Genomic DNA, 24,868 nt, shown 5'->3' with positions numbered 1-24,868 from the left:
TTTCTTCTCATCTTTCTTCTTCTTATCTTGCGTTTCCTTCTTCCTTTCCTACTCTTTCTTGAAATACCTGCAATCGGATTTCTTGTGACCCTTTCTGCCACATTGATAACAAGTGACATCCTTATCCTTTGTCTTGCTCTTACTTCTATTTTGAGTCCTGTTGCCCGCATCACGCTTTTGATTTCTACCTCTTGCATTGTAGGCAAAACTGCCACCTTCCCCACTAGACTTGCGTCTAATCTCTTAATTGAGAATAGACCCTCTCACACCGTCATACGTGAGGGTGGGACTGTTGCTCAAAGAGACAACCAAGGTTTCTTGCTTATGGCAATGTCATAAGCAAGAAAACTTTCAGCTTATCATCGAATTGCTGAAGCCCACTGTCCTGCGACTGACTCAACGCACCTGTAAAAGCACTCAAATGCTCAGAAGCTGACTTCGAGTCATCAAGCTGCATATTCACCAACTTTCGCATCAAATGCACCTGGTTCACAGGCGTGGTGTTTTCATAATTGGGCTTTAGCTTTTGCCATATTGCATAAGCAGAGTCCAAACGCTTGATGTCCGTCAAAATGTCATCATTGATAGCCATTTTGATGTAGGCCATAGCCTTCTTATTCAACCTGGCCCACTCTTCGTCAGACAAACCTGGCGGCTTATTCTCTTCCAATGCATCTTCACAATCCTTTAAGAAAAGGATACCTTGCATGCGTTCTTGCCAGAGGTCGAAGCCTTGACCATCGAACCGTTTGATTTCCATCAAACTTTTAGTGTCAGATGTGGAAGAGGAAGAAGCCATTTTAATTCAACCACAAGTGTGTATACAAGAGAGATGCAATAGGCTGAAAATTTCAGCAAATAGGAGCAACCACAAGACTTTGCATACGTAGACCACAATTTCTTTACATGAAACTGTCCAAATCTGAAATTTCAATTGAAAAGTGCAATTTCAAGCACCTGTACTCAGCTTTTCACTCAATTTGTCGCGACAAACATCAATACATGTGATCCCACAACTTTGGTGCACCTGCGTATTGCTGTTTTGACCTGTTATAACCTGTAAATCACCTGTTTTGACCTTAAAACAGCCTGTTTTGGGCTGTTTAGATAGTTTTGATGACCTTTTCGACTCCGGAAGCAAGGGGCTTCGCGATGGAAGCGAGATTGATCGCGGGAGAGAAATTTTAACTCGCTGTCCAACAGACTGCGCAGAGCTGTTTTGAAACCCTAGGGCTCTGATACCAGTTGAAAGCGCGAAGCAGAAGGTACCGGTAGGTGCACGTCGCGATGTAGTGCAGGATTGGGACAAGAAGCAGGAGGCAGAGTGCAGCAAAGAGGAAGCGCTAGGGATCGAAGCAGGGAGAGAGAGAGAGAGCTCACGTTTTTGGAGAAAACTCAATAAGTGAGTTTTTAGTTTTCCCACTTTTATTATGAGTGACTTTAAAAACAATGTTCCAGGTTCAATGTGAACTTGGACAAAGTATAAAAATGTACAAAAAGGGGTTATTTAGGCCTTTAACCCAACAAAAACTGCATGCCAATCCTTACATGTCTCTACATTATTGAAACTACCCCCCAACAATCCATGAATCCACAACAGACAATACATCCACAATCTGCTTCCAGAACTCAGCTCTCTCTTGGCAGATACACATCACACCTACCAAAGAGTCATCAATCTCTAGAGAAATCCATAACGTGCTATCATGTACCAATGTACCATGGTCACGTACAAAATGTCACCAACGGGGTCCCATAGAAATGCATACTGCTAGAATACTGCTCCTGAAATGTATGAAAAGCCCAAGGTAGCATCTATGTTAGTTGTCCATACATAGCTTGTCAAGAAGTATGTCCACATCTCGATCTAGATAAGAACACAAATCTTTATGAAGCAAATTCTGTCTCGGACCACTAGTGCTAGTTGATGCAATCCATTTGACATTCCAAGTAACAAAATGCAAATCCATGTGACAAATAATAATGAACATGAAACCTCAAAGACATACATTACCCGTATCCGGGTACAAACGGGAAAAATGAACCTTGAGCCCTCTTGATCCCTGGCCAAAGCCATGGAACAAGAGCTAAAGAAAGAGCATCCTCATCATGTGGTGGAGGTCGGAGAAGCTCTTCTAGAACAAAAGCGCGAGCAATTATAAACCAAGAGCCATAGTAGTCTGTAGAGCATCACAATGTGCTAAAACTGCAAACTACAACCATACTCGCATGGTGCAAGGGATCGGAGTAGACTGGTCCACAGACAGATTCAGTAGCAAACAATAATTGTCCTCTGTATGTAGCCATGGAACAACTCCCATACTCTACGCAAGTCTATCAAGGGCAATGCATGATGGAATGCAACTTGTCCAAGTCTAGATAGCCTGCAAAGGATGGTGAAGAACAAACTCTATAACTGAAGCCTCTATCCAAGTCTTCGGGCCAGTAAAGGTAGGGAAGAAGAGAACATGGCTACCTAGCAAAGAGAGCGCCCTTTGCGCTCACTGCAAAATGTTCAATTGTACCAATAAAGGACATGTGCCATCACCTTTATGCTCAACTCCTGAGAAATACCGCTGTTAGAGCACTAGCTATGAAGGACGAGGAACATGAGAAGGTGATGGAGCACAAAAAAGAGGTGGTGTGAATGCAGCGGCAACATTTGTAGGGAGAGGTGGATGGGGGTGGGTGGCGAAGGGTGCTGGCGCTTGAGTATCAGGAAGACGTGGATGCACTGGCGAAGAAGGGGAGGGTGGGAAGTCTCCATAGCAAAGGCAGCAACTCTCATGGTAATCCTAGATGCCTGTGGAACCGGCAGTGGATACCGGAAAGGACATGGTATGTCCTGTAGTGGCTGATCCGACGGAGTGACTGAAACCTTGAGAAACACACAAGAGGGCTCATTTGTAGACACTTTGAAACAAGCAATCAAGCATCTTCTACTCTTTTCACATACTCTCTCATTTAGTTTTCACACACACACACACCCAATGAATGGTTCATTCTAGCAACCACAACATGCACATCCATTTAACGGTATCCATAACAAAAAAAAAAAGCTGACCCCACAACAGCAAAGTGAAACCCTCTCAAGAATTTATATATGTGTAAACTGTTCCTTTTTGACCCTTCATTGTGGGTGAGGGAACAGAATAATACCTTTTGACCAACAAAAGCTTTCTGACAAATGGCACACCTGATTGTGAAATTGGCAGTATCTGTGAATTTTCTTTGCCTGTTGTCAGAAAACTTTGAGTTGGTCAAACAAAGGGCCTCATAAACCTAGATGCTTAAGGTCTATTTATACCATGTGCACCCTTGTATTTTTGCGGAAAAAGAGGAAATAACACTCATAGTGAATGAGATTTCTCAAAAGACCTGTGGGCATCCTGTACTAGCTTCTCAGCCAGCTGGGAAACATGACCAATTGTCCCATCCTTAATAATAGGGAAGATGGTCTGGTCCACTTCCTCTGGAGCACCTTCGAAGAAAGTCAACTACAAGGTCTCACCCAAAAAATCCTTCAGAATTATAGCTCAGTAAATACCAAAAAGCATTTTAATTTTCATATGTCCAAATGCCACTCTTGGTGTGCAAGTGGCTATAATGATTTAGGCTATACTTACAGCAAGAGCATCATAATGTAGGCCATCATAAATCAGCATTGCACGTTCTGTGTAGCCCTCACCCTGTTGCATTTTTGCAATAAGAATATCAATGCAACCCACAAGTAACCCATCACATTATGACAAACCCATGTCAGATACCTGGCCATATAGATCGCAGCGTGTTGTTTGAATGTCGTAGGCAGCAATCTCACGTTTGTAATACTTTGCTAGTATTGCTAACTCTATGGCACCTGCATCCAAATATAACCTTTTCTAGCCACACATAAACCTTCCAATCAGAAAGACACCAGTGCATTTTCACAGAAGATAAAAACACCTCAATAATAAAGACGAGAAAAACACAGTAGTGTACTGTGTGTGCACATGCATGCATGGCGTGCGCATGTACTTCGTCTCTCTCTCTCTCTCTCTCTCTCTCTCTCTCTCTCTCTAATCGACATATATTGCGACAGAGGATCCATACCATACTGGCGCGGCATAGGAGCCGTCCCGACAGAGTGCCTACCTTGGAGGACATTGAATCTCTACAGACTTTTGGATACTGATGTATATGTATATGATGCCTCGACTGTCAGAAAGCTCCATTGTATCAACTCACCCTTTGTATTCCCTTTGTATCAGCTTTCACCCCACCCCTACCCACTATTTTCTTTTCAATTCTTTGTACTTTTTCTACCCAAACTTAGTATTAGATTCACCGCATGTAACCGTTTGGTCTCATAGGTCATTTTGGCCTTTTGAAGACGTTAATATATCATTTCATTTCTCTCTCTCTCTCTCTCTCTCTCTCTCTCTCTCTCTCTCTCTCTCTCTCTCTCTCTCTCTCTCTCTCTCTCTGTGGAAGAAGGAGAAAAGAGGACCTGCACGTAGTGATACGAGCACTTAAGGCGGATTCACAAGCTCTCAAAGAAGAGGTCTCAGCCCTCAAGCGAGAGCTTGCCGATAGAGCATGCAATGGACTAGAGGAAGGCGAATTCTAGCCCTCGGTGATAGAGGAAATCAAGCTCATCAAGGAGCAAGTACGGATGATCAAAGAGGAAGAGAAACAGAATGGAGCGAAGACGTCTTCGTGGGTGGATGTAATCACGAAGACACAAAAGAAGGCGGATGAGGCCGAGAAATGGATAGAAGTCGCTAAGAAAGGGAAAGGGAAAGAAACCACGTCTATCCCCACTCCTACAATCATCAACATGACTTTAGAAGAAGAGCAGCGAAGGAAGACTAGAGCTTTGCACATACGAATAACCGGTCTAAAAGACCGAGATGATGTGGAAGGGGAAGTCAAAGAACTTCTCCACATGATGGGTAGTGAAGCTACTTATAAAAAGGCATGGAGGGTAGGGAAGAAGACACAAGGAAATGGGGAGACTTCAAAAAAAAGAGCTCTAATCATGCGCTTCCCATCCATGGAGGCAAAGAAGGACTTCTTGAAGAAGCGTCCTACACTAAAGAAAAACAGGCATATTCCTTGGAGATGACCTCACACTCACACAACTTGCTCATATGAAAGAAGTTATGCCCGAGATAATGACAGCTCGAGAGAAGGGGAAAGTGGCCTTCTACAGGGATGGACGAGTGGTTATTCTGGAGAAGCGCCACGCATTACGGCACGAGACCTGTGGGACCACACTCAGAGTGGCTACATGGAATTGTAATGGATCTTTGCGCATTGTTGTAGGGGCCTTTGAGACACATCATTTTCTACTCTCAGACGCATCAAGCCCTGGGGCAGTCCATGCCCCATGTGAGCGGATACAGATGGGAGACAACTTGCAGACAGGAGACTCAATCAAAGCGCAGAGGACGAGGTTCAAGAGGCGTGGCAGTCTTATTCAGGGAGGAGCTACAGTCTCTGATACATATAGCTCGGAGGGATGAGCATGCGAGGTACATGTGGGTGAGACTGAAGGCAGAGACAGGAAGATATCTCTACATCGCTATTTGCTATTTTCCTCCTAGTACGTCAGTATATGCATCACCTAGAGGACAATCCCCCTTCTCTATTTTAGATGATGATATATGGGGTTTTCTAGAGACGGTGACATTATTATCTTGGGGGATTTCAATGCTAGGACTACCCACCACCAGACAATATTCTATGATACCTTAGAGGAGTTGATGCGGGAGCTTGATATTTCAGAAATGGGCCTGTCTAGATTATCACAGGATGAGGAACACACTAAGTATGACAGATACTTACTTGATTGATATGGGGACTGAACATGGATTGGCCATTTTGAATGGCCTATAGAGATTCCTTGCAGCTTGTGGTTTTACATGCTTACCACATCGGCATGGCGCTAGTACAGTGGATTATGTTATGGCTCCGCCAGGACTCATTTCTTCCTTTCAGGATTTCGTGGTGGGAACTAGACCGGTTGGGGTAGCAGTCGATCATGCTCTCTTGTCTTTCACTCTATCGTTCCAGTTCAACACAGCTCCATTGGGAGAGGCCTCCACACATACTCGGTATACCTTCACAAGGATCACGTGTACACTGATGAGATATATAAGCAGCTATGCACTCAGGAGCCAAGATGACCACTAGATGAGCTCACCCAGATTCTGACAGAGACGCTACATGATGCAGCATCAAAGGCATATCCCCACAGCCAGCCTACACGCAGACGATCTGGAAGCATGCCTCAGAACAGTTGGTAGAATGAGGAGTGTAGAGAGACGAGGATTAGCTTACAGAGAGAGGTGCTCATGGGTACTACTACACAGACAGTCGCGTATTATCTTCCGCCGCCTAGTCGGACGAAAGAAGAGGGCTTACCTATCTCAATTAGAGCGTGATCTGTATCAGTTGTTTATGAGCCAAGACTCTAGTGAGGCATGGAGGCTTTTCAATGAGCACTCTCCACCGCCAGCCATCACTTCCACAGAGACATGGGGAAATATGCTACATCTCTCTATACAGCATCGGGGCAGCCACCTTTGCCTGACCCTCCAGAGGCATGCCCAGAAACATGTACTTTCTTTACTGCTTAGAGGGTAAGGAAAGCCATTGACAAGATGAAGACAGGAAGAGTACAGGATCATGATGGTCTGGTAGTAGAGCACTTTATCCATGCCAAAGATATGCTTGCAGAGCCTCTTGCTATGATGTTTAATAGAGCCACGTATGAGGGTTTCCCTAAGACTTGGAGTATGTCCACTATTGTGCCTATCTTCAAGTCGGGAGATCTTATGCTTCCCGAGAATTACCGAACCATCATGGTTGCTCACACTCTGGCTAGGCTATGCATCAATTCTTGAGCATGAGTTAAGTGGATGGGCAAAGAGAGAGGGCATACGGGCAGCAAGACAGGTAGGGTTTACAAGAGGTTTCTCCACTCTTGACCAGATTTTGACACTCAGAACCATTATTCAGGAGGGTAGACACCATGGCAAGAGGATATATTGTAGCTTTGTGGATTTCCGCAAAGCCTTTGATACAATGCCACGAGCCAGACTTATACGCAGATTGCAAGACATGGGGGTGCCCATAGAGCTGATCTAGGGGACCTTAGCTTTATACAGGACAATGGTAGGACGGGTACGCACTACTTAGGGCATGGTTCACTCCACCATTGGGGTGAAGCAGGGTTGTCCCCTATCTCCGACTCTCTTTGGGATATATGTAGATGAGTTTTCAGATTATGTACATACAGAGGGTGATAGAGGTTCTCAGCTTGTAGGGACATGGATTCCGTTGCTATTATATGCTGATGATATTGTGCTGATCTCCGATTCTCCAGAAGGGATGCAACGTCATTTGGATGCACTGCATGTATTTGCACGGGACAGTGGATTGTCTATGAACCTTGGTAAGACCAAGGTAATGGTGTTTACCACCACGGCGCAGTGGGTAAGAAGGTCCGCTCCCACTTTTACATATGGTCGAGAGACTGTGGAGTATGCACATACATACACTTATCTTGGGGCGGTTTTCAGTGGTCCAATATTTTCCCTGAGGCATGCAACAGATACGTGATTGACCAGAGCCTATGCAGCATTGGGGAGACTTGGAGGATATGTTCGCAGGTTCAGTTCCAGGAACCTCGGACAAAGCTTTCGCTCTTTGACACTTTGGTCACTTCGGCCACGGAGTGGAGATATGGGGCCCCTCAGTTGATCATCATAGCAGAGCTGGCAGTACTGATGGATGGAGATGTATGGAGAAGCCATTGGTGTCTATGATTTCTCGGATGATTAGGGCCAAGGCCTCAGTACCACATGACATTGTTAGGACGGAGCTCGCTGCTCCTCCATTGGTAGTGGAGGCACTCACTCGATCAATTTCATTTATGCATAGCACTTGGGCTCTCCCTAGAGACAGATATGCTCGATTAGCACTAGAGTCTTCAAGACAGCTAGCTTTGCAGGGAGATAGATCATGTTGGTATGCAGAGATGGCACCTTGGTTTCAGTTACATGGCTTTAGTATGGACCAGCTACCCCCATTTAAGTACTCTCTGGATACACCCTCCATCCCCCTCACAAGGGCAAAGATCACCAGGCTCATCAGACAGGACTTAATTCAATTGGATACGAAGAGGACATGGATACAACCTACACATGAGCTAGGTACAAAGATGACTTTCTTGTTGGGTTAAAGGCCTAAATAACCCCTTTTTGTACATTTTTATACTTTGTCCAGGTTCAATATGAACCTGGACAATATTGAACCTGGACACGTTTTTTAAAGGTCACTTATAATAAAAGTGGGAAAACCCAAAACTCATCTATTGAGTTTTCCCCAAAAACGTGAGCCCTCTCTCTCTCCCTGATCGTTCTGCTAGCGCTTCCTCTCCTGCTGGCTTTCGCCACCCCTCTCTGCACACACACTGCACTTCCTCGCGTGCTCTTTCACTTGCACACACCGCCGCGCGCTCAACAATTGGTATCAGAGCCAGATTAGGGTTTCAGAAGCTTTGCACAGGTGGCTAGACAGCAGGCGAAAGGCTTCTCTCGCGTCAAATTTCCGCTTTCATCGCGAAGCCCCTTGCTTCCGGTGTCACGTAGGGTGATTAGGGTTCCCAAAGCAGCCTGAAACAAGCTCAAATTAGGTCAAAACAGGTAAAAACCAGAAAATTACAGGTCAAAAAAGCAAAACGCAGGTGTTCTAAATCGATTCCCGTGAATGCCCCTTGCTTTTCCCACTCAAAACAGGTCCATTTGATGCAAATTGATGCGCCAAAACAGTAAATTTGCAAAAAATTCAGAATTGGACTGTTTTTATGTACACAAATTGAGGTTTATGTACGCCTTTTGTGGGTTTATGCAAGTACGCATTGGGGATACTTGTTAATTGCTCAAATTTTCAGCACATTGTATGCAACGTGCGGTACATTGTGATCACTAGAAATTTTCAGATTTTGTGTAGACACTTTCTGTTGCATTTTTATCCGTGCAAATGGCCTCTACTTCCTCGTCGTCTGATGCCAAGAGCTTGATGGAAATCAAGCGATTTGACGGTACAGGTTTCGACCTATGGCAAGACAGGATGCAGGGGATTTTGTTCCTCAAGGATTGTGAGGACGCCCTTTTGGCTGTAAAGCCTGAGGATATGCCTAATGAGGATTGGGCCAAGCTCAACAAGAGGGCAAAGGCCTATATCAAAATGGCTGTGACCGATGACATTCTGGTGGACATAAAGGCTTGGACAGTGCACATGCAATTTGGGATAAGTTGAAGGCCACTTATGAGAATGCCACCCCTGTGAATCAGGTGCATTTGATGCGCAAACTGGTGAACATGATGCTTGATGAAGCCAAGTCGGCTTCTGAGCACTTAAGTGCTTTCACCAGTATTATGAGTCAGCTCTACAGGATACTGGGCTTCAACCTTTTGATGACAAGTTGAAAGCCATATTTTTGTTGATGACTTTGCCAGACTCTTGGGAAACGCTTGTGGTTTCTTTGAGTAATAGCCCCGACCTCACATATGATGGAGTGCGAGGCTCCATCTTAAATGAGGAAATTAGACGCAAGTCTAGTGGTGGGGAAGGTGGCAGTTCTGCTTACAATGCGAGAGGTAGAAGTCATAAGCAAAATACAGGTACCAAGACTCAAAACAGGAGCAAAAGCAAGTCTAGGGATAAGGATGTGACTTGTTACCAGTGTGGCAGAAAAGGCCATAAGAAGCCAGATTGCAGGTATTTCAAGAAAGAGCAGGAAAGAAAGAAGGAATCATAGGAGAAGAAGAAGACAGAGGATAAGAAAGGGGAAAAATCAGCAGCTACCTCCTCCAAGGATTCAGAGACTGTCAACGTATCCTCTAGTGTGGTTATCACAGAGTTATTCGACAGTGAGGAGATCTTGGTTGCAGCTTCATGCCCCTCAGATTTTGTTGTAGCAAATGCAAAAGACATGCTTATCTCACGTAGAGATGTCATTGATGCATTGCTAAGTGCAAATGATGGCCTTACACAGTCTTGGATAGTAGACTCGGGTGCCTCATTTCATGTGACTCCATCTGTGGAGTGTTTTGCTTCTTATCATGCAGGCAAGTATGGCAAGGTTTACCTTGGGCATAACCATGCTTGTGACATTGAAGGAATGGGCATTGTGCGCTTGGCATTAAACAATGGCCAAGAGCTTATGCTTAAAGATGTAAGGTATGTACCAGGCATCAAGAAGAGTCTATTGCCTGTTGGCCAGATGGATGCACACGGTTATACAACCATTTTTGCTGGGGGTTCATGGAAGTTGCTTAAGGGATCAATGCTCATTGTCAAGGGATGCAAGAGTGGTACATTGTACTATTTACATGGCAAAGCTTTGCCTGGCAAGTTTCTTGCAGTGGCTGAAGTTGCTTCTCATTTGGAGTTGTGCCACAAAAGACTTGGCCATATGAGCCAGAAGGGACTTGATGTGCTCTCCTCTTTGAAGAGGGTTGATGTAAAAGAAGGGACTTAATGTGCTCTCCTCTTTGAAGAGGGTTGATGTAAAGGGCACCAAGTTAGATTTTTGTAACGACTGTTTGTATGGTAAACAAAAGAAGTCTTCTTATTATTCTGGTGTCTCGCGCAAAGCTAATGCTCTTGATTTAATTCACTCCGATGTATGTGCAATGCCTGTTAAGTCTTTTGGTGGTGCATCATACTTTGTTACATTCATTGATGATTGCACTAGGAAAGGCTCCGCATATTTGTTAAAGAATAAGAGTGAGACATTTAATGCATTTAAGAGGTTTCATGCTTTTGTGACCACGCAAAAGGGTAGTAAGCTTAAATGTCTGAGATCTGACAATGAGGGGAAGTACACGTCTGCTGAATTTCAGCGTTATTGCGAAGAATATGGGATTAAAAGGGAGTTGACAGTCCCTTATAATCTATCTTCTAATGGTGTGGCTGAGAGGTATAACCGTACTTTATGTGAGAGAGTGCGTTGTATGTTGTCCACGGCTAATCTCCCTCATGGGTTTTGGGGAGAGGCTTTGAAAACTGCAGTTCATGTATGCAATCGCTCTCCTAACAGTACGCTGAAAAATGACATTCCAGAGGAGGTTTGGTCTGGCAAACCTGCCTCTTATGATCATTTGAGAGTGTTTGGTTGCGAGGCTTTTATCCATGTTCGTAATGACTTGAGGACAAAGCTAGATGCCAAGTCCATCCAAGGACTCTTCCTAGGTTATGGGGAAGAGGGTGAAATGGGCTACAGGATATGGTTGCCTCAGTTTAAGAGGGTTGTACGCAACCGAGATGTAGTGTTCAATGAGGCTAAATTGCTGAAAATTGCTACATCTTCTGAAATTGACAAGAAATCGATCAAATTTCAGCCTCTCTTGCCACCTATTGATGTTGAAAAAGAGCCTCGGGATGCATTACCGCAAGCTGAAATTGATAATCAGCCGGTTCACCTTGAGCCAGAAGAGGTAGGACATGATTTAGATGCTCCAAATGAGGATGGACAGCCACCTGTCATGGCTGAAAATGATTTTCAGAAGCATGAGCATGCTGAAAATGAGTTGCTTCCTGATGTAGAACCTGTGCCTAAGAATGTAGATCATTGGGTACGCAGGTCTACTCGTGTCAGAAGGTTGATATAGCGCTTTGACCCCTCTCTGCATCATGTTATGTTGACAGATGAGGGAGAGCCTCTTACATATAAAGAGGCAAAATCATGTGAGTTAAGCAGTAAGTGGGAGCTTGCGATGCAAGAGGAAATCAAATCTTTGCATGCAAACAATACTTGGGATCTTGTGCCATTGCCTAAAGGAAGAAAGGCTCTTCCTAACAAATGGGTTTACAAGGTCAAATGTGTTGATGGAAAGCCCAAGTATAAAGCAAGGTTAGTTCCCAAAGGGTATGCACAGAAAGAGGGGATTGACTTTCAAGAGATCTTTTCTCCTGTTGTAAAGCTTACGACATTGCGTGTCCTTTTTGCTCTCGCTGCAGTGCTTGACTTAGAATTGAATCAAATGGATGTAAAAACAGCTTTTCTTCTGACATTGATGAAGATATCTACATGAAGCAACCTGAGGGTTTTGTAGTTCCTGATAGAAAGGAACTTGTATGCAAACTAAGAAGGGCACTGTATGGTTTGAGGCAGTCATCACGTCAGTGGTACAAAAAGTTTGATACTTTTATGCTGTCTCAAGGCTTTAAACGAAGCCATTCAGACCATTATTTGTATACAAAGAAGGATAATGATGGAAGTCCTATAATCCTTGTGCTCTATGTAGATGATATGTTGATTGCTAGGAAGCATAAGTCTACCATTGATGCTCTTAAACGTCAGCTGAATTCAGCTTTTGCAATGAAGGATTTAGGTGATGCTGAGCACATCTTGGACATGAGAATCGAGAGAGATAGAAAGCTGAAATTGCTCTTCTTATCTGAAGAAAAGTACATTGCTAAAGTACTTGACAGGTTTAACATGGCTGAAGCTAAGTCACTTGGAGTACCTTTACCTCCACACACAAAACTTAGCAAAGCCGATTGCCCAAAGGATGACGTGGCAGTGAATGCTATGAAGGGAATCCCTTATGCATCAGCTTGTGGTTCTCTTATGTATGCTATGGTTGCCACTCGTCCTGACATTGCCCATGCGGTGGGAGTTGTTAGTAGATACATGTCCAATCCCGGCAAAGCACATTGGGAAGCTGTGAAATGCATTCTAAGATACTTGTCAGGTACACAATCTAGGTGTATATGCTATGGCAAAAGTGACTTGAAGTTGCAGGGCTATTGTGATGCAGATATGGCAAGTGACTTGGATACCAGGAAGTCCACTAGTGGCTATGTGTTTGCTAGTGCTGGTGGTGCTGTCTCTTGGTGTTCACCACTACAGAAAATTGTGGCATTGAGTACTATTGAGGCTGAATATATTTCAGCCACTGAGGCTTCTAAAGAGGCCATATGGTTGGGCAGACTTGTCAAAGAGCTTGGTATGCCTTCTAGTACCCTGTCTTGGGATGTGATAGCCAAAGTGCTGTCTATTTGGCCCCCACAGCATAACAACACCAGAGGTACCAGAGGCATACTGCTTCACCAGGCGATAGAGTTGGGGCAGTCCCGTCGCCCACGGATGAGAGGGCCCTCTCGATATCAACGCAAACTGCCACAGAGGATCCATACCATACTGGCGCGACATAGGAGCTGTCCCGGATACTGATGTATATGTATATCATGCCTCGACTGTTAGAGAGCTCCACTGTATCAGCTCACCCTTTGTCTTCCCTTTGAATCAGCTTTCACCCCACCCCTACCCACTATTTTCTTTTCAGTTCTTTGTACTTTTTGTACCCAGACCTGGTATTAGATTCACCACATGTAACCTTTTGGTCTCATAGGTCATTTTGGCTTTTTGAAGACGTTAATATTACATTTCATTCATTTCATCTCTCTCTCTCTCTCTCTTTTTCTTTTTTTTTAATATTTTTTTAATAAATTTTTTTTCTTTTTTTCTTTATATATTTTATTTTTTATTTTTTATTTTTTTTGACATGGTTTCAAACACGCTAGGTTGTCTTAGTCTGGTCTCATAGGTCAATTTGGCCGTGTGAAGACGTTATTATATCAGTATATCGTTTTATTCCCCCTTCCTTTTAGTACTCCCCCCCCCACCCCCCCTCCTTTTCTTTGTCGTCTTTATCACTCCCCCTCCCTTGCCATACCGTCCCACCCTACCCCACTCACTCAGCTACCGCGCCCGTCGCTAGGGGGGGTGCACACGTTTACTGACTCCTTGGCGGACGGCGATCAAGCATGAGAAATATGAACGATAAAGCCGACCCTCTAGAGGATGCCATTCAAAAGTGCAAAGAGGAAATGACGGAGACCATTACCAAGATGAACCGCAATCTTTGGGGCACAATAAACATGCTCGAAGGACGCGTGCTGATCCAAGAGAGCAAGATAAGCACGCTAGAAGACCGAGTGATGACCCAAGAGGAAGAGATCGCGTCACTCAAGAAAGATCTCGCCGAAGCACAATCAAGAAACACACTGGAAGAGGGCGAACTGCAACCCTCGGTAATCGAAGAAATCAACACGATCAAGGAGCAAGTACGGGCCATCAAAGAGGGAGAAGAGAAGCACAAAGAAATGACGACTTCTTTGGTGGATGTTCTTACCAAAACTCAACAGAAGACGGACGAAGCCGAAAAATGGATCAAGGTGGCCAAGAAAGGAAAAGACAAGGAGATAACGCCCACATCCACACCCAACAACATCATTAATCAGACACTAGAGGAGGAGCAGAGGAGAAGGGTGCGCGCTTTACATGTGAGAATCTGCGGTCTTAAAGACAAAGGCAATGTGGACGAAGAAGTAAAAGAACTCACAGCCTTGATGGGGATTCATGAGTCGACGCACACAAGGGCATGGAGAGTGGGCAACATAAAGAAAAATGGAAGCAGTGGAGAAACCTCAAAAGAAAGAGCACTCATCCTCCGTTTTCCCTCTATGGAAGCAAAGAAGTCATTCTTGAAGAAAAGACCAACTCTTAAAGAGACTGGCATCTTTCTTGGGGATGATCTCACCCTCTCGCAGATCGCTCATATGCAAGAAGTAATGCCGGAGATTAGAGCGGCAAGGGAAAAAGGCAAGATCGCTTTTTACCGAGACGGAAAAGTGGTAATACTAGAGCGACGCTCCACATGACGGTGCGAGACTTATGGGACCACACTCAAAGTAGCTGCCTGGAACTGCAATGGATCTATGCGTCTTGATGTGGGTGCTTTTGAGGATAGCTTTATTGGAAGAGACATCATCTTTTACTCTGAGACACACCACGCCCCCGGGCAATCCATGCCCCACATCAGTGGATACAGATGGGAGACAGCCTACAGACAGGAGACACGCTCAGAGCACAGAGGGCGGGGCTCAGGGGGAGTGGCAGTGTTATTTAGAGAGGATCTGCAGCCACTGATACATATAGCCCGCAGGGACGAGCAGGCTAGGCACATGTGGGTGAGACTGAAAGCAGAGACAGGCAGATACCTCTCTAGCTATTTGCTACTTTCCCCCGAGTACATCAGTTTATGCATCACCCAGAGGAGAGTCCCCTTTCTCCATTTTGGATGATGACATATGGGAGTTCTCTAGGGAAGGTGACATTATCATCCTAGGGGACTTCAATGCTAGGACTGCCCACCACCAGGCAGTGTTTTATGATACTTCAGAGGAGATGCTAAGAGAGCTAGATGTTGTAGAGACGGGCCTTTCCAGACTATCACACAATGTGGAATACACTGAGTATGGGCGACACCGGATAGACATAGGCACTGCACATGGATTGGCCATCTTGAACGGCCTACAGAGATTTCCTACTGCGGGAGGTTTTACATGCTTCCCACACAGACATGGAGCCAGCACAGTGGACTATGTCATGGCACAGCCGAATCTCATCTCCAGTATCCAAGATCTCACAGTTGGGCCCAGACCGGTCGGGGTGGCAGTGGATCATGCTCTGGTGTCGATGACCATCTCCTTCCAGTTCAATGTAGCACACAGGCCACGAGTAGCAACCCCTACTCGCTACACATTCACACGGGAGACTGACTCTGTATACATGGACGGAATCTATAGACGCCTATGCACTGAGGACCTGGGGCGACCTCTGGAGGAGCTAACTACTATACTGACACAGACATTACATGAGGCAGTAGCAGAAGCATACCCACACACCCAGCCTGAGCAGAGCCGCCGATCTGGGAGTATGCCTTAGAACAGTTGGTACGATGAGGAGTGCCGCAAGACTAGAACCAGACTTCAGAGGGAGGTGTGTTGGGGAACGTCACTCACAGACAGTCACAGATGGACTTCCGACGCCTGGTGCGGCGGAAGAAGAGGGCTTTTTTGGCTCGACTCGAGCAGGATCTATATCAGCTATTCTTGAGTCAGGACTCGCGTGAGGCGTGGCAGCTCTTTCATGAGCAGTCCCCCCCCCCGCTATTTCCTCCACAGAGACCTGGGGTCAGTACGCATCATCTTTGTACACAGTACCTGGACAGCCGCCCCTCCTCAACCCCCCCGACCCATGCCCATACACATGTGTCTTTTTCACCACTAAGATGGTGAAGAAAGCTATTGACAGGATGAAGACTGGGAGAGCATATGATCATGAGGGCCTAGTCGCTGAGCATTTCATGCATGCCAAAGACCTACTAGCAGAGCTTCTAGCAATTATGTTTAACCATGCCATGTGTGAGGGCCTACCGGACACTTGGAGCCTATCTACGATCGTACCTATCTTCAAATCAGGAGACCCCATGGAGCCTGGGAATTATCGCACCATTATGATTGGGCACACACTGGCACGGTTGTATGCATCCATTCTTGAGCAACAGCTGAGTAGATGGGCAGAGAGGGAAGGAATACGTGCAACTGGGCAGGCAGGATTCAGGAGAGGCTTCTCTACTCTTGACCATATCCTAACACTCAGGGCCATCATCGAGGAAGGCAGATCTCATGGGAGACGGATCTATTGTAGCTTTGTGGACTTCCGCAAAGCTTTCGACACAGTACCCAGAGCTAGACTGATGCGCAGATTACAGGAAATGGGAGTACCCACAGAACTCATTTGGGGGATCATGGCATTGTACAGATCAGTAGTAGGACATGTACGCACCCCGGAGGGACTTTCTACACCGGTTCACTCCACCATTGGGGTGAAGCAGGGCTGCCCGCTCTCTCCCACTCTTTTCGGTATGTATGTGGATGAGGTTTCTTACTACATTGACAGCGATGGGGATAAAGGTGCTCAGCTGGCAGGGACATGGATTCCACTTTTGTTATATGCTGATGACATAGTGTTGATCTCCGAATCCCCAGAGGGAATGCAACGTCAATTAGATGCTTTGCATACGTTTGCCCACGAAAGTGGTTTGTCTGTCAACCTGGGTAAAACCAAGGTTATGGTGTTTAATACCACCCCACAGTGGATCAGGAGGTCGGCGCCTACATTCACATACGGCCAGGAGACTGTGGAGTACACAGACACTTACACTTACCTTGGAGTGGTTTTTAGCGGACCTACATTCTCACTCAGAAGAGCAGCAGAGACCATACTTACTTGAGCCCACGCAGCATTGGGTAGATTGGAGAGGATGTGTTCGCAGGTTCAGTTTCAAGAGCCCCGGACGAAGCTCTGGCTCTTTGACACCTTGGTGGCTTCAGCATTGCTCTATGGAACTGAGATATGGGGACCTTCATTGGATCACCACGGGAGGCCGGGTCGCTCAGACGGATGGGGGAACATGGAGAAACCTCTCCTCTCTATGATCTCGCGGCTCATTAGAGCCAAGGCATTAGTACCACGGGCCATTATCCAAGCAGAGCTAGCGGCCCCCCCACTTGTGGTGGAGGCGCTCACCAGATCAGTCTCCTTCATAAACCACACATGGGAACTTCCTAGAGACAGATATGCTCGCATAGCACTTGAATCCTCTCGACAGTTAGCCATACAAGGAGATACAACATGCTAGTATGGGGAGATGACATCATGGTTTCATGCACATGGGTTCAGCATAGACCAGCTGCCACCATTCCATTACTCATTGGATGCACCATCTCTCACTCTTACACAGTCAGAGATCACCAAGCTCATACGCCAAGACCTGACCCAGCAAGACACCAGGAGGACATGGATACAACCAGCACAGGAATTGGGCATGAAGACCACCTTCTCCAGCTTACGGAAGATGGTTTTGTGGCAAGACCCAGATACATGGATACCCACTTGTCTCATGGGATACGATGTGCTATTGGCCAGTTACGCACATCTTCTCACCAGTTGCAGATTGAGACAGGGAGATACAGCGGAGTACCAGCAGAGGACAGGACATGCCTCTTGTGTAACATGGAACCTGAGACACAGCTACACTACACATGTCGCTGCCCCGTCTACTACGAGATACGAGGCCGCTTCCATTGCTTGTTCAGAGAGGGTTTTGGACCACTCTCAAGAGTCATGGGATACGAAGATCAGAGATGTCTGGGTTTGTTCTTGCTCGAGCTACGCACACACAGAGATAGCCTGATGAATGGCGAGGCTAGCCAGTCTCAAAGACGGATCACAGACTTCTTCAAGAGCAGACACGGGACAACCGCAAGAGCCACTCCCACAGCAGAGCTCCCCCTCGTCTCACACCAGAGGCACACTGATTGACCGAGCGATTGAACTGGGGAAATCCAGGCGCCCACGACTGCGAAGAACTACACAGCATCGACGGAGGCTACGACAGAAAATTCGGAGCATGCTGGCCAGGCATGCACGACGCCCGGTCAGACTACTAACCATGGAGGAAATTGATGAGATTCGCCAACGACCGATGCTAGATCTCTTGTGATTCAACTATCCCAACAAGCCGCCCATTTTTTGCTTAGTTTTTTGCTTGGCTCAAATCGACCAACTTAGGACCCCATAGTATATATCTTTGTTTTGTATTGTTGTTAGGTTATTTTGCTACTCTGACTTTGTATCAGATCCACCACTTTGTAACTTTCGAGTCTCATAGGTCATTATGGCCTTTTGAAGACGTTAATATAACATTTCATCTCTCTCTCTCTCTCTCTCTCTCTCTCTCTCTCTCTCTCTCTCTCTCTCTCTCTCTCTCTCTCTCTCTCTCTCTCTCTCTCTCTCTCTCGTCTGCTGCCATCCGCCAGCCTCGCTCTTCTACTGCCCTTCCCCCCTCGCGCATCTGCTGCCCTCCCGCCAGCTGCGTTTTTCTGTTTTCTGTTTCAGCACCCTCTAGGGCTTTAGGGTAAGGCAGTAATCCCCAAGGGGGTTGAGGGGGGACCCCCCTTTGGCGGGTAGCTCCCGATCCCCCCCCCCCCCCCCCCCCCCCCCCCCCCCCAAAATACACACCCACACTATGACAGGGAAGCAGAGGAAGTCTTTTGCTGACATCCTGACATCCCTCCACCGGTCACAAGTGATTTCTCCTACAAACTGGATCCACCCTATATTACTCTCCATCCCGTGTTCCACGTTAGCCGCTTGAAGGAGTGGTTGAGACAAGCTGCACAAACTTGTTCCTTTGAGGAAGTCCCGCGTTTGGAGGATACCACTAGTTACATTCCATTGGAATCGGAATCAGTTCTTGATCGAAGGCTCAAACGGTCTCAAAAGGCTTCTTACCCCAAGTATTTGATCAAGTGTTTGACCCGAGTCAAGTACTACTTGGGAATCAGTAAGATAGTCGAAGAGTCATTTCCCCAGTTTTATAACTGAGGATATTGTTGAGGATAACAATTGAAAATGAGGGGGGAAGTGTTGCGTGCCCAAAACATCACTATGGGTGCCTGAGCTATGTCCAGCCAAGTGTGAACGTGGCCCTATGATTAGAGTGGTTGTGGATCCTATAAATAGGTCCTTGGGTTCATTCGAGAGCCATCTTGTGTGATCACCACAATTGGACTCTAGGCCCTTGGCAGCTCTATCCGCACACCCGTATAAGTGTGGGCTTGGTGGTATGGGACACCAGTCCTTGTGGTAGAGGCTTGCCTGTTGGCTGCAAGCTCCCACGCTAAAGGGTGAGCCCGTAATGGCTCTATAGCTAGGACGTGAGTTTGATGTCCACTCACTACACTCGTCTATGTGTGCGTATGGCTCATGTCATGTCATGCGTGTAGGATGGATCCAGCGTGGGACTAACATAGACGAGTGTAGAAAGCAGACATCAAACTCATCTCCTAGCCATAGAACCAATGCAGGCTCACTCACAAGCTCTACCACAAGGACTGGTGTCCCATTCCACCAAGCCCGGTAGAGCTGCCAAGGGCCTACAGTCCAAGTGTGGTGATCAAACCAGATGACTCACGATTGAGCCCAAGGACCTATTTATAAGATAATTGCCCTAACCACAGAGCCACGTTCGCACTTGGCCGGACATAGCTTCGACGCCCATCGTGATGTCTCAGGGCGTAACAGATAGACCGAAAGGAATCCCACCAAAGTCTCATTAAACTGAATCGCAGCATACATTGCTCTGTCCGCCACCAAAGTGCCAATGTATGTCCGCCACCAAAGTGCCATGGTGTTTCACTGAAGCAAGCAAGGGTACACCAGCCAAAATGCATACACCACAACTACGAGACAAGTGTCCACTTGCTGGTTCCGAAAAAGTCCGAGAGCCAGCTTTCATGATATTCCCAAAAGGTGGCAGCAATTTTATGTTAGTGAATGAGCAAAACATCCACCTCGCCAACAAGTCCCTCTCAAAAGCATCCTTCTAAACCCTCTCAATCTAGATTTTTGCAACCCATTGGCGTTCCAAGTCATGGCATGTGTATCCATAGCATAAACAAGCATCACAAGAACTTTGAACCACCCCAAAAGCATACATCTCCAAACATGTAGGAAGGTCTCTCCGAGACTGCCTCCATAAGGGGCAGAGCCTATAAGGCTCATAACCAAGAAGAAACCACAATATGTATTCATTGAACCACTGTTAACCATCCTGTACGATGCATACTCTGCATATTCACCGAGTACTATGCCACAACATGCGTAACATAGCCTGCATCCAAAAGGCCTATGACTCATGAATGCACCACAACCAATATGCATAGAAACCATGTAATCCATCATGAAATGTGCATAAGAAACAAGAGCCAACTGTCCTCTGCAATATTTGAGCATGCATCAACCTCTAAGCATAATGCAAACTGTCAAGCTAGTGACATTGCCTCTTCATAGAGGCAAAATGGTCAAAAGCTAGAGCATCTGGGGACAACAGTGGGACACGTCTGCCCTGGAAATCTAAAATCTCAGTGTACCAAGTGCGTAGCATGACCTGTCTTCAAGATAGTACACGGAAAACCTCCTTTTGCCCCCATACTCGTAAGTATGGAGGCAAAGGTGAACCAGTAGGAGTATACTGTATAGAGCACCATCGATAGACAAAAACAATCCTCACTATCACCCATTCCAATGCGCATGTGCATGAAGGAAATTCTCTCAAGAAAAGATCATCCACTCGCTCATCGAACCACTGTATCAACTGCCTCCTCTGTCCAAACTTCTGAACCTGTGAAAGGAAGGTAAAAAGACAAACAGGGGGGTTGGCTTGCCCCCCACAAGTTGCGGAGTGGCCCCCTAATGTCTGTGATGAGGTACAATCAAACCTGAAGAGGCCCATGTCCATCACCAATAGCCTCAGCCCTGTCTACTCCCCCTAAAGGCGTTACGAGTTCAGATTCATGTCCGGTGGTGGCTCCAGTTTCTCCCAAGTGCACATTAGGGAGTGAGTTTTGTGGTTGTGCTTGACCATATTTGAAGTAGACGTACCTTTTCTCGGTGATGCACTCCACAATGTTGCCCACCCGCTAAGCTGGCATGAGACGAGACACCTATTCCTAGGGTTTCCCGGGGTCAGAGTCTCAAATGTTCTCCATATCTGCTACTAAATATGTGTCCCAAGTCACTTTTAGTGAGTTTACATATTTATTAGCATTTATTGGTCATTTTCAGGATCATGGGGTTTTTATACTAGGTAGGGCAATTTGCCTATTGCACTATATATGCAGTCCCCCCCCCCCTTCCCTTGTACTTTTGGCATGTTGTATCGATGACCACAACTCCCAACGTTTGGGCACACCGTCTCTCTAGTGTTTGTGTATGCGGCCTCTCTCTCTCTTGCACCATCGATCTCTCTCGAGTGATCTCATTCCCTCTCTCTAGCGCTCCACTTCTCCTCCGCCTTGAGTCCCTACGTGCACAAGGCTCAAGGGGACAAAGGTGGGGAGTTTGCCTCCAAAGCATTCATTCAGTTTGTGCGGAAAATGGCATCAAGCGAGAGCTTGCGAATACCAGATTGCCTTCAGAGAATGGAGTTGTGTAGCGGAAAAATAGGACAATGGTTGAGATGGCACGGACAATGCTTGAGCATCAAGCCCTGCCAAAGTCTTTATGGGTGGAGGAAGTTGCGACTGCAATTCATACCATAAACGGATCTCCAACCTCTTCAGTTCCAGGGAGGACCCCGTTCAAGGCTTACTTTGGTAGAATCGCCAATGTCTCTCATTTTCAAATATTTGGGAGCGATACATACGTCCATGTACCGAAGGAGCAAAGGGGAAATTTTGACCTCAAATCCAAGAGAATGTTTTTTGTCGGATACAATACTCTTTCTGAAGGATATCGATTTTACGATCAGTCAAGAAGGATGTTGTACTTAGCTGTGATGTCACCTTCGACGAGTTTCTTTCTTCAAAGAAGGCTTCCACTCCCAAGTCTTCCACGACGACCCCAGATTTGCCGATACTTAGAGACCCAGATTCTGATTTGCCTGTTGAGGTTGATGAACCCTCTTCTCCTGTTCCTGTCCCTCAGGCTACGAAGGAGGATGCACTCATTGGAGATGATGCAGATGACAGTCATTCTCACCATATTGCAGAGGTAGAGCCAAATGTACCAATAGCTCCTCCTCCAAGGAGCAAGTCAGACAAGTTACTGAAGCGGCTGTTGGAGAACTTGCAAAATGCAGCGACTTAAGATTTTCCAGTACGACACAACGCTCTCAACGACTTCGGTTTGTTGAGGTAGATGGGAGTTTGTTAGAGATAACTATGCTTCGATGTTGACAGAGATCAAGGACAGAGATCCTCTGACAGTTCACGAGGTGCTTTCACAGAAGTTGGCCATGCAAAAAGAACTAGATTCCATCAAGAAGAGTAACACTTGGAAGTTGGTTTCGCGGCCTGCCAAGCGGGAGATGATTGGTGTCAAATGGGTCTACACGACCAAGTACAAATCTGATGGCTCTTTGGACAAGCACAAGGCATGACTCATTGCCAAGGGCTTCGCTCAGAGACAGGGTGCGGACTATGACCAAACCTTTGCACCAATTGCGAGAATGGTGACCATTCGGACAGTTTTTGCCCTTGCTGCCTTTTTCGGGTGGCCCATTTTTCAAATGGATTTAGTTTCGGCTTTTCTCAACGGTGACTTAGAGGAGGAGGTGTATGTGGACCAACCTCCAAGGTTCGAGGATCCAGATTTCAAAGACATGGTTTGTGGGTTGCTAAAGGCTCTCTATGGCCTGAAGCAAGCCCCTCAAGCATGGTACCAAAAGATAGACTCTTTCTTTCTGCGACAATCCTTTCGACGTTCTTTTGCAAACCAAGATTTGTACATTTACAGTGAGGGAGGATTGGTGACTCTCGTTATCCTCTACGTGGATGATCTTGTGATTACACGTATCCATGTTGAGCACATCTGCAATACTATGGAGACCTTGGCTACGGAGTTTGAGATGATAGATCTCAGCTTGCTTCACTACTTTCTTGGATTGAAGATATGGCAACTAGAGGGAGGTATCTTTCTCTCTCAGGAAGCATTTGGTATGACCGAGTGTAAACCTATCTCAACTCCTATGGATCCCAATCAAAAGTTGTCACAGTATGACCCCTCAAATGTAGTAGATGCTACCAAGTATCGAAAACTGGTCAGTTCTCTTATTTGAGTTCGTAACAACCGGTTTGATGGCAGTTTCTCGGTGTGACTTCTCAGTTCTTTCATGCAAAGACCCGCCAAGTCACATTTGGAGCAGGCTCTTCAGACTCTACGGTATTTAAAGGCAACCAAGTCATTAGGCTTCACTATGCAGCTGGAGGTACAAACTCCAAGATCATTCTACGAGAATGGAGTGATTCAGATTGCGATGGAGATCCAAATGGACGGCGGTCGACTTGGCTCAGAGTTTCATGGAGCAGTAAGAAACAGCGAACAGTTGCCTTATCTTCCACAGAGGCAGAATACAAGGCTGTTTGCAATGCTATATGTGAGTAAGTATAGTTCCGGAGGCTACTTTCGGAGATTGGATTTCCCCAACAGATGACCACAATGTACTCTTCTATAGCCATTGCGAGGAACCCGGTGTTTCATGCCTGGACGAAGCATATAGAGATACGCTGCCAATTTGTTTGTGAGAAGACCAAGGATGGCTCTATTTGACTAGAGTATATTCCAATGTCAAATAACCTTGCTGATATCTTCATTAAGCCTCTTCCATAGGCGACATTATCATCTCATGCGAGCTCCCTTGGAGTTTTTTCCCTTCCGGAAGCTGAGAGGGGTTCATATTCCTGTCCGATGGTGGCTCCAGTATCTCCAAGGAGCAAATTCGGGAGTGAGGGCTATTTTGTGGCTGTGCCCGGCCATATCTGGGATAGATGTACCTTTTCTCGGCGATGCACTCCGTGGTGTTGCCCACTCGATAGGCTAGCATGAGGCAGGACCCTGTTCCTAGGGTGGGGTCAGAGTCTCGAGTGTTCTCCAATTCTGCTACTAAATATGTGTCCCATGTCACTTTTAGTGAGTTTACATATTTCTTAGCATTTATTGGCTATTTTAACAAGCATGGGGTTTTTATGCTTGGTAGAGCAATTTGCCTATTGCCCAATATATGTAGGCCTCCCCCCTTGTACTTTTGGCATGTTGTATCAGTGACCAGAGCTTCCAGCCTTTGGGCACACCCTCTCTCTAGCATTCTCTCTAGCGTTTGTGTGTGCGGCCTCTCTCTCTAGCGTTTTTTTTGTGCACCATCGATCTCTCTCTCTCTCCCCCGACGTTGCCAGCGATCTCATTCTCTCTCTCTAGCACTTCACCGCCTTGAGCCCCTACGTGCACTTGCAGATTGCTACCCGTGCCCGTTCAGTGGGTGGTATGCGATTGGAGTTCATCTACGAGGAGATCTATCACGATAGATCGGAGATCCATTGGCTGCTTGTTCGAGAGGAGGTTTGCTTGCGGTTGTAGACGAGATCTCGTGGTTGTAGACGAGATCATCACCCAATTCAC

General features: G+C 46.2%; 1 protein-coding gene across 3 annotated transcripts in view; it reads right to left on the bottom strand.

The window, feature by feature from the left end:
- The window catches only part of LOC147430169 (OTU-like cysteine protease family protein), a 62,441-nt gene that overhangs the window by 27,939 nt on the left and 9,634 nt on the right, over positions 1 to 24,868 (bottom strand). For all 3 annotated transcript variants that reach the window (XM_086494669.1, XM_086494670.1, XM_086494671.1), the window contains exons 5-8: positions 3,768 to 3,859; positions 3,627 to 3,689; positions 3,379 to 3,497; positions 3,160 to 3,235 (exon numbers count right to left, since the gene is read on the bottom strand). In XM_086494669.1, the coding sequence (XP_086350795.1) occupies positions 3,160 to 3,235; positions 3,379 to 3,497; positions 3,627 to 3,689; positions 3,768 to 3,859 (350 nt within the window). The remainder of the gene's footprint in view (positions 1 to 3,159; positions 3,236 to 3,378; positions 3,498 to 3,626; positions 3,690 to 3,767; positions 3,860 to 24,868) is intronic.

This window comes from Adiantum capillus-veneris, chromosome 22, assembly GCF_014529385.1.
Source record: "Adiantum capillus-veneris isolate H3 chromosome 22, ASM1452938v2, whole genome shotgun sequence".
NCBI lineage: Eukaryota > Viridiplantae > Streptophyta > Polypodiopsida > Polypodiales > Pteridaceae > Adiantum > Adiantum capillus-veneris.
This window is presented reverse-complemented; position numbering and strand designations above follow the sequence as displayed.